The sequence below is a fragment of the Leiobunum rupestre genome, chromosome 1 (assembly GCF_980474605.1).
Source record: "Leiobunum rupestre chromosome 1, qqLeiRupe1.1.hap1, whole genome shotgun sequence".
Taxonomy (NCBI): domain Eukaryota; kingdom Metazoa; phylum Arthropoda; class Arachnida; order Opiliones; family Sclerosomatidae; genus Leiobunum; species Leiobunum rupestre.
In genome coordinates, this window is record NC_143384.1 from 36,955,978 (window position 1) to 36,966,751 (window position 10,774).

Below are 10,774 nucleotides of genomic sequence, written 5' to 3' on the forward strand. Positions count from 1 at the left end.
ACGACAGTGACGAGCTAAAAACGCTAGGCCTAACGTTGGCCGCTAATATTGGGCACGTGTTTAGTATTTGGAGATAAATCTTTCCAATACTTGACACTACGGCGCTACAAGCGGCACTGCCGTAAAAGCACCAAGTGCGCCATTTGGTTTCGGGTCCAGTAATTAATCGTCCAAGATGCCACGAAATGGACATATTTGCGCCAGATGATGACCATGGCTCGAAGGGGGGGGGTAGCGTGCCAGCTTCCCCCTTCGAGAGGATGACGTCAACCGAAAGTTCCCCGAACGAGACACGAAGAATTGAAAAGATCGCCAACAAAGACAAGGAACAAGTTGCGGAAACAATAGAGCAAATTCTTCCGGCTTAGACAAATGATTAACTGAAGATAAAGGACTTCGATCCGTAAACAGAAGTCAAACAGAACAATTCGCGTGAATTAAATCCAAAGACATTCAAACTAAACAAATTAAATATTTTCCAAGAATGTATTTATTTATTTCTACTCGGAGAGAATGCCAACGTGGAGTCGACTTTTAGATTTGCTTCCAATCCAACGTCACTGTCTACTCGATTGAATAGACGCTTCAATAAAACCTTTTCAAAGAAATTGCGAAGTAATATTTACGAGAGTCAGGACCCGCAAATCACTGTTTATACAGGGTGGAAGCCTCAGCCGTGGTTCAGCCTCGGTACTTCTCCTAGTACACCCGAGTGCTGCGGGTGGAACACTTCTACAGGCGCTGGTAGGCCAAAAATAGACCAATGGGAGAATTGGAAGCCTCAGCCGTGGTCCAGCTTCAGTACTTCTCCTAGTACACTAGAGTGCTGCGGGGGAAACACTTCTACAGGCGCTGGTAGGTCAAAAATAGACCAATGGGAGAATTGGATGCCTCAGTCGTGGTCCAGCCTCGGTACTTTTCCTAGTCTAAAAATAGACCAATGGGAGAATTGGATGCCTCAGTCGTGGTCCAGCCTCGGTACTTTTCCTAGTCTAAAAATAGACCAATGGGAGAAACGCATCCTCCAAATGCTTTTTCGGGCGATTTTATAAAGATGCGCTTCTAATTATGCCATTGGTCTATTTGTGGAATACCAGCGCCTGTAGAAGTGTTCGACCCGCAGCACTCTGGTGTACTAGGCGAAGTAGCGAGGCTGGACCACGGCAGAGGCTTCCACCCTGTATAGTGCTTGTTGAAATAATATAATATAATATATAATGATATATATAATATATAAAGTCAAATTTACGAATAACGATGAGGAAAAACTAATATCGTCTGCTTTAGCCGTTACCTATCTAGGTTTCAATGGAGAACGAAAGGTGGCGTGGCGATAGTTTTCGGTCGTTAATATTATCTTTGATACCGTACAAGTGAAGTTTCCATTATTTCAACAATAATGGAAACTTTTCACCTGTACGGTATGCAACAAGTGTTCCCTTTTAACCAGGTAGCTTTTTTGACATAATTATTAAGGCTTGGAAAAAACACGACGTTCTGTTTACAGATGAAAAGTTTCCATTATTTCCACAAGCACTATATAAACAGTCCTTGTAGGTACTGGCTCTCGGAAATATTACTTTTTGGCGATTTCCTTGAAGGATGTTTTATTTAAGCGCCTATTGGGAATAGTACCGCTAGAATGGCAGTCGTGGCTTCGCGAAAGAAATTCTGAAATTTTGAGTCGGCGCACTCAACCGTCATTATACGGTGGCGCCATCTATCACTTTCAAGGTGGAGTATTTGAAAAAGTCATTCTCCTAGGATATAGTTCCCGCCGCTAACAGTGGATGGCGCCACCGACAAATGATAGAGATCTCAATGTTGAAAAATTTGTTTCGCGAAGGCAAATTGATTTTACCATTCTAGCGGTACTATTCGCAATTCCTCCCCTTAAATTACAGTCAAATCATGAGCAAACTAATGGTCAAATCTAATTAGTTCCCTAAAACACTGACGTCTTCTGACGCGATTGAAACCCACACGAGGTTGAACTGAACTACGATGCCCGTCTCAACATAGTCTTATTCTCCCTGAAAGAAATAAATATATTTTGGCTTTTGCTAAACACCAATTTGAGAGATTTCCGAAAACAAACATAATCCAGAAAAATGTAGTTCAATAAGTATTAATTATAAAGTAATTATTTTTGTTGCAGCACGTAAACTAGTATTTATTAAATTAATTTTAATTAAATTAATTCTTGTTATTAGCAGTTTGCCTCAACTTGTTATAAACCTGTTTTTGACATTTTATATTTAAATTAATTTATTCCCATTAGTTATTAATTAATAAGCCATTATTAATGAATAATTAAACTAAAATAGAAATAGTATATAACATAATTAAAATAAAATATAAATATTATATAACATAATTAAAATAAAATAGAAATATTATATAACATAATTAAAATAAAATAGAAATATTATATAACATAATTAAAATAAAATAGAAATATTATATAACATAATTAAAATAAAATAGAAATATTATATAACATAATTAAAATAAAATAGAAATATTATATAACATAATTAAAATAAAATAGAAATATTATATAACATAATTAAAATAGAATAGAAATATTATATAACATAATATAATATAATATAATAAAATAAAATAAAATAAAAATATAATATATAATAAAACAATTAAATTAAAGTAATAAAATAAAATAATTAATTTAATAAAGTAATGTAATAAAATAATAAAAGGAAATAAAGTAATGTAATAAAATAATAAAAGGAAATAAAGTAATAAAATAAAATAATTAAATGAAAAAAGTAATAAAATGAAAAAAGTAATAAAATGAAATAAAGTAATAAAATGAAATAAAGTAATAAATTGAAATAAAGTAATAAAATGAAATAAAGTAATAAAATGAAATAAAGTAATAAAATGAAATAAAGTAATAAAATTAAATAAAGTAATAAAATTAAATAAAGTAATAAAATTAAATAAAATAATAAAATTAAATAAAGTAATAAAATTAAATAAAGTAATAAAATTAAATAAAGTAATAAAATTAAATAAAGTAATAAAATTAAATAGAGTAATAAAATTAAATAAAGTAATAAAATTAAATAAAGTAATAAAATTAAATTAAATAAAAATTAAATAAAGTATTAAATTAAATTAAATTAAATTAAGTAATATAATAAAAAAATTAAATTAGGTTTTTTATTGAATAATAAAGACCACAAAAGTGTTTTGGACCAATCTGAACGACTATGGTTTCGTAGAATGTGCAAGATATTCCAGTTTAGAAACATTTATTTAATTTGCTGATCACAAATTAATTATACATAAATCTTTTAACAACAAAAACAGTTCTTCGTTCTATTAAACTTCATCCTTCGGAAGAAACAAGCTTTAAGTCGGCAACCTCCAACAATCCGGCGTCCAATTGAAAGGCCCATCCGAGCAACCGAAGATAGCGGAAAAACTTCCCAAAACGAAACGTATAATTATTTTTCCTAAGCACTCTTTGATGTATCGCGACTGCTGTGACACCGCAGTTATTGAGCACTCGACTGTCCCTCCTTGTCAACCCTCGCGGCCATCGCGGCGTAAGAGGTTTATGTCGTGCTGGCCAATACCAGGAAACGGAGAGGATATAGCGAAAAAGCCGAAGGGGAAAAACTACGTTGAAAGAGGTTTTCTCTTCTGGGGATTAGAGGTCTCTCTCGGCTACTGACTGAGAGGCAATTTCCAAGCCATCATCGGGCTTGAGCTATTACTTCTCTTGAAGATTCGTTACCTGCTCTCCCCGGTTCGTCTGTTCTCAATATCAATTGTGCTTGCTTTAAGGCGTTTGAACAAACAAAAGCCTTAATATAATATAATACAAAGCTATCTCGTTACGCGAAGTAATTTTTCAAGCAAAGGAACTTAGTATTTGTATAGTAACGTAATTTAAACTAATAGTAATCTAACCTAACTTAACCTTAAGATATCTTAACCTAATTCAATATAATCTGACCTTAACGTAACCTAACCTTAGCCTAAAATTGAGACGCAAGCTAAAATACCTCAAATTGAGACCCAAGCTAAAATACCTCAAATTGAGACCCAAGCTAAAGTACCTCAAATTGAGACCCAAGCTAAAGTACCTCAAATTGAGACCCAAGCTAAAATACCTCAAATTGAGACACAAGCTAAAATACCTCAAATTGAGACCCAGGCTTAAATACCTCAAATTGAGACACAAGCTAAAATATCTCAAATTGAGACACAAGCTAAAATACCTCAAATTGAGACCCAAGCTAAAATACCTCAAATTGAGACACAAGCTAAATACCTCAAATTGAGACACAAGCTAAAATACCTCAAATTGAGACCCAAGCTAAAATACCTCAAATTGAGACCCAAGCTAAAATACCTCAAATTGAGACACAAGCTAAAATATCTCAAATTGAGACACAAGCTAAAATACCTCAAATTGAGACACAAGCTAAATACCTCAAATTGAGACACAAGCTAAAATACCTCAAATTGAGACACAAGCTAAAATACCTCAAATTGAGACACAAGCTAAAATACCTCAAATTGAGACACAATCGAAAATAACCCAAACATTCAGCCATGATAACTTAAAATGCCTTAAAATACCTTTTTAAATGACCTAAAGTACCTTCAATTTGAGGTGACATACAATTGCCAGAAATTCAACAAATAGAACCTCACCAAAGTGTAGCGTAAGTCGTTGAAATGCGAAAAATCTGAGAAATCAAAATAACGCGTGTTCTATGTTAAAATAATAAGAAATCTTAGATTTGATCGAAGATTTGTTAGATTTCTTGGCATCTCCTTTAATTGATGGTTTTTCCAAATCGGAAGTAAGAAAGATTGACGTCATCGTTCTATTGCTTTGTAGGTAGTTTACAAGAAGAATTCAAGATGGCAGCACCCTTAAAACATTCACGTTACAAATTAAGATTTAAAAGTAATAATAATTGGAACTCATTTCAGTACCATTCATGTTAACTTAATGCACCCCGGTTTTGGAACAGTAAAAGAACGGATCACAAATCGCTTCGGGGAAACAAACATTTCGAGGGTAGCCCTGAGAGGTTCGATTTTAACGCTTTTATTTACACTAGATGGCACCGATTTACACTTTATATCGGGAAGAGAATAAAGATTTATTGGTGTATTACAACTTCTAACACTATTTTAACAGACAAAAAAAACTCGGGGGAAAAACCGACATGAAAAGAAATATCAAGAAATCAATATTTTTCGTCGTTTTAAAATATATTAAAATTTGTACGTTTGAGACGGTTGGCGCCATCTAGGATCGACATCTAATGGCATAACTGTTAAAGCAAGTGACTGGTCGACGTGAAGTAGCTCTTTTTTCAATAGATGTCGCTAGCCTCGAAATTAAAAAGGCGGTACTTACAGGTACCCCTCGCGTTGATTGGATCGTTTGTAAACTGGTCAATAACATAAAATATAGCAATTATAAACAAAATTTTTACATGGGATATATAAGTTAGGTTAAAGGCCACTAAATAGAGTATAAGTTGTCTAACTATAATACTCTACAATGGCTCTCTGACGACGTTATCAATAGGCTACTTTAAATAATGGCTTCCTTTGACATTAATAGAGGTATGTTCCCATTTAACCCAATTTGACCTTCTCCCAAAGTTTTCAGTTCTCCCAAAAACATGGTGTCCCATTTGTCCCAATTCCATTTCTCCGAACCGGAGTTCATTTAACCCAAAAATATGTATTCCCATTTTTCCCAACGATCAAGTTTCCCAAAAAAATTGATTCCCATTTCTCCCAACGATCAATATTCCCAAAAATATGGATTCCCCTTTCTCCCAATCATTATTTTCCAAATATATGGTAATTGCGCGGTTTTAGATCTCATCGGTACGAGTCGATATGTCGAAAAAAATACAGCGTAACATTTTGACGGCATTATATTTTTTGACGACATTGTCTACTAAAATAGGAAGGGGCCCATATGTGAATTGACTTGGCGTTAGGTTAGGTTAGGTTAGGTTAGGTTAGGTTTACCATATTCATATGGGCAAAATTTGATGTACTTGCATATTAAAATAAAAGTTAGATTCATGTTTATAACAAGTGTAATTTTGGGACAAATGGGATTTGGGATAACTATTTTGGGACAAATGGGATTGGGACGAATAGGATTGTGGAAAATTGGATTGGGAGAAATGGGAATTGGGAGAAATGGGATTGGGAGAAATTGGAATTGGGAGAACTATTTTGGCCTTAATAGATGGCACCACCCTCTCCAGTAAAGTCGTTTTTTTCGAAGAGTAGGATAGATTCATGGCCATCTCTAATAACAGGGGCCTTTTCATAATACAGGTGGCATAAGAGCCAAAAGTGTGTCTTTTGAAATACCATAAGTGTATGATATTGTTACATAAGTGTGACACTATTCACAAGACAGACTGCATTATGGGCTTCGTCACCGTTTTGCGTCCGCTTGATAACGCGTCACACGTGGCCTTTGACAGCGCCTCGCTATGAGGAAATTTTCTTCTTGTGATGACGTCATTCAGTAAAATATTCCCAAAGTGACAAACTTTTGGAGCAATATAATAGCATCATCGAAATACCTCCTGAAAGCAAGTCTCACCATCGACTACAAAACCAAATAGATAGCTATGCACTGGAAGTGTTCTCTTTGGTCTATGGGATAATTTGTCTAGGGAGATACGTTTTAAAAAGCCATACTTGGTGGCGCTGGAGTAGCGAAAATGTAAAATTTTGATGGCGTATTCTTAACCCTATCTTCTACACTCTCCTTTCACTTCATATAGCGTTCTCGAACGCTTTGGGTCTTAGGTCACTTTGACATAAGTATCGTAATAACAACAAGAAACGATACGTTAAGCCTAACAATTAATCATTTCAAATCTCGTTGCTTAGCAACGGAAATCCGTAATAGTGGGGCGCCAGTCGTGGATAATAAAATATATCAATGGACTGGAATACTTATTCGTATTACGTTACTCTTATATAACTATATATTATCAGTTAATTACTTGATTAATATTGAAGCGTAGAAACTTGTCGAGGTTAACGGTAATAGTTAGTGTAGGAAGATGTTGGCTCTAGTGGCATGAAGGGCTTGCCACCACCCTCCTACGCATTGTAACCCAGCCAAGGCATTATAAGTCGCTTGATGACTTGGGCTAACATAGATTAAATACATTTTACCATACTACGAGTTGAAGAGGTTTGTTTGAAACGAGGCTGCCAGATATTTTTGCCGTCCCCACAATTTTACCCCCTTTACCGATACAGATCCGAAACAAGATTTCTTGACACGTCGCCATCTCGCGGCGGCTTTCGGCGAATTTAATATTTTTCCAACGGTTTGTTCTAATATAACATTTGAAATTGAAATATTCAATCGTGTTCAGTACCTTAGTGGTTAATTGTGGGAAATAAATACTGTAAGCGACCTTTTTTTTATTGTTTTTAAGCCATTTATGTGCATCAACTAATTTCTCGTTTAATTGTTTATAGGCTTTCAAACTGTAAACAAGTTTTCAATAGATAGGCCTTGGCCTACAAAAATAAAAATTTCATCAAACATGCGTATTAAAAGGTACAAATAATAGCAGAATAAAATCGCGATTGCACCCCCTTTGCAATTTTTCCCCCGTGTATCGGTAAAATCGAGACTTCCGGTCGATGACAATTCTGGCCACCAGGGTACGTCTGGAGCAAATATTGTACCCCAGAGAACTATCCCTGTAAGCATATGTAACATAATTACACATAAGTATGCCACTGTACCTTTATTCGATTCAGGGCCGGATTAAGACTTTATGGGGCCCTAGGCCCAAGTTAATTTTGGTGCCCCCCTTTCAATAGCGAGCGAAGCGAGCTAGGCGCTTCCTCAATTTATAATTGAGAAATGGAAGGAAAATTAATTTTGCTGCCAGATTTAGTATGTCGTCAGACGTCAGGGGCTAGACGGCAGTCCGTCAGAGAATGTGACAATCAAACGTTTTTGGTTCATAGGGGTGGATGCATTTACTAAAATAACTCCGGAAAATATTTTGTGAAAAGCAAATGATTAAAGTTTTGTACTTTTATTTTTTTCGAACCCTCTTGGTGCCCCTTGTAGGCTTGGTGCCCTAGGCCCAGGCCTATTCGGCCTATTGGTTAATCCGGCCCTGATTCCATTCAAAAATATTCACTAACGTTTTGTTTCACCACGAACAGGAAAAAGGTGGACTACGTTAGATTTTAACCTTTTTATTAATCCTAGTAATTTTGGGAGTCACACTTTTGGCTAGTAACATATTTATTTAAGCCAATGGAAAACCTCGAAATTGAGAAGGAATTTTTTGCGTCGGAATTTTAGTCAGCCCAATGTAGCTTTATTGAAATTTATAAACTCGCTCGGTTTGTGCGGATGAAGTTAAATAATGAGTAGTTTAGAAAAATAAAAGGAAAATGACCAATACGGTTCAGTGATCGCTTTCCGAAAATGGAACAAGTCGTCGAAGTGGGATATTCCACCAGCGTTTTTAAAACCCATACCGAGCCTAGAAGAGTTAGGCCTAGGCTCAAAAGAATCTGCAAAGACTCCAACCTTGTAGATGCCCCAGAAAAGCTCAACCTGAATTTCAACTATTTTTTCCAATAAACCTGATTCTTTTATTTGACAATGCAAATTTATTTTAGAACGTGAGTCTCCGAAAACTTCATTAATTTGCAAATTAATTACATTAGCAGAACTTGACACTATATTTTAGCTCCCAAGCCTTGGTTGTTCAAACCGGTTTGTTTACTAAAATAATGGCCGTCGATTTATCATACGTAGAGCTAATTATACGACGGCATTATCGGCATTTGAGATTCGATGACGTCAAATATGACGTCAAATATTACGTAAGGTACGGATGACGCAATATCTGTGAAACAAACCGTTAGTGAAGAAATAGAGCTAGTGGCATACTTATGAGTAATTATGTTACATATGCTGTAAGGTTATTTAATCCAAGGGCCTAAGGTGGTGCCAAGGGTATTAGCCAAGGTTATTATTATTATTATTATTATTTTTTAAGATTTAATATTATAGTATTTACTAATAAACAAAAGATTTAAAAAAAAACCATGAAGTAGCAGATCTTTTGTTTATTAGTAAATAATAATATTATTCGCCATGGTAATAAAATAAAATATTTATAAATAAGATTTAATAGATCTAAATTGATTTGAATTTTCAGTATTCGCCGACGACTGGGGCAGTTGGTACAGCTCTCCATTAGAAGCCTCTCAACTGGGCATGAGCAATTTGGGGCCTCGCTTAAGAAGAACGCCGCCTGGCGAGAGAATTCTCAGCTACCAATACGAGCCTAACTTATCGAACGAAGCGGACGACCTGGGCCTACAACAGGAGTACGACAATGTGGAAGACGACGAGGACACGCCCACCAATGAAGAGCGCATGCGCTTGATGAGCGGCGACCGCTTGGAGGAGCTGGCTCAAGGCGCGCGACAGTTGCCCAAGGAGTACTGGCGAATCGGAAACAGCGCGACAGACGACGACAGCCAATCGCCGGTGAGATTGCTGTGACGTCACGGCCAAACCCAGTGACGTTTGTATAAAGTGTTAAAGGGGACTTCTTCGTTCAAATACGAACCAGGGAAAGCGATCTTTTCCCAACAGCAGCGTTGACCTTTTAGGAGTTTGTATAGATGGAACATTCCACTCTCAAAGCTATCTACTCGCGAGCGCGCCTCCCTTTAACCTTGACTGACCTTCAAACGCTTTTCCGGCTCTCCGATTGGTGGATTACATTTTTGTTCAATTTTAATTGCTGTGGACAGTTTTGAGGCTGCGGTAACGTTACATATCATATTAGTACGTGAAATAGCTGATTATTTGTACACGACCTTGAACGACCTCTAAACTTTTTTCGGAGTTTCTTATTTCTTAATTCGAAATTATGTATAATATGAAATAACTTGAAATTATTTTGCGAAACATACGATTGGTGGATTCAATTACGTCGCTAATTAACTAGAAGCTACTTTCATTTGAATTCCACGTTATTTAATATGTACTTAATACACATATCACAGAACAAGCGTGAATTTTCGAATTACCACTAAGTCTGTTATTAAATTTCTGATTTGTCAAAAAAAAACTTCCATATGACATTCGAAAATTTACCACGCTAATTGGTCAATATTAAATTCGACAAAATTAAATTTAAATTAAATTAAATTTAAAAACCGTCAATCAATATCTTCAACATAAAGTTCAACCTATTATTTTAGTTCAAGAGAAATTTCTCATTGGCCAAAAATAACCTTCGTATGACCTTAAAAAAATTTCAAAAATCTTCTCATTGGTCAAAAAACGTAAAACACTCGATCAATATTTAATTTCAAAACAAAATTCACGAGACTATAACCTCCATATGACCTTCAAAAATATTGTCATTGGTCAATTTTTGACGGTAGCAAGCTTAAAGGGACTCTCACGTACCGAGTTAATAAAAATCAAATATGACATTAAGTGTTGGTTTACTTGTAACTATTGCTGTCACAAATAAAAAAAAAATTTAAAATAAACTTGAAAAAAATCGGTTTATCGAACTCCTTAAAAGTTGTTTTCTCGGGGATATAAAAAAACATGTTAGGCCTAAAAATCTTAAGACAAAAAATAAAGAAGTAAAAAATAGTTTTCCGTTCATATATTGTAATTTAGACGAAACAAAAAAATTCACGAAAAAAATAATATATTATATAA

At 35.1% G+C, this 10,774-nt stretch overlaps 1 protein-coding gene across 3 annotated transcripts in view; it reads left to right on the plus strand.

Moving 5' to 3' along the window:
• The window catches only part of LOC149962262 (uncharacterized), a 119,415-nt gene extending 109,294 nt beyond the window's left edge, over positions 1–10,121 (plus strand). For all 3 annotated transcript variants that reach the window (XM_090167599.1, XM_090167597.1, XM_090167598.1), the window contains one exon: positions 9,243–10,121. In XM_090167599.1, coding sequence (XP_090023725.1) covers positions 9,243–9,592 — 350 coding nt within the window. In that variant the 3' untranslated portion in view covers positions 9,593–10,121. The remainder of the gene's footprint in view (positions 1–9,242) is intronic.
• The last annotated feature ends 653 nt before the right edge of the window (positions 10,122–10,774 follow it).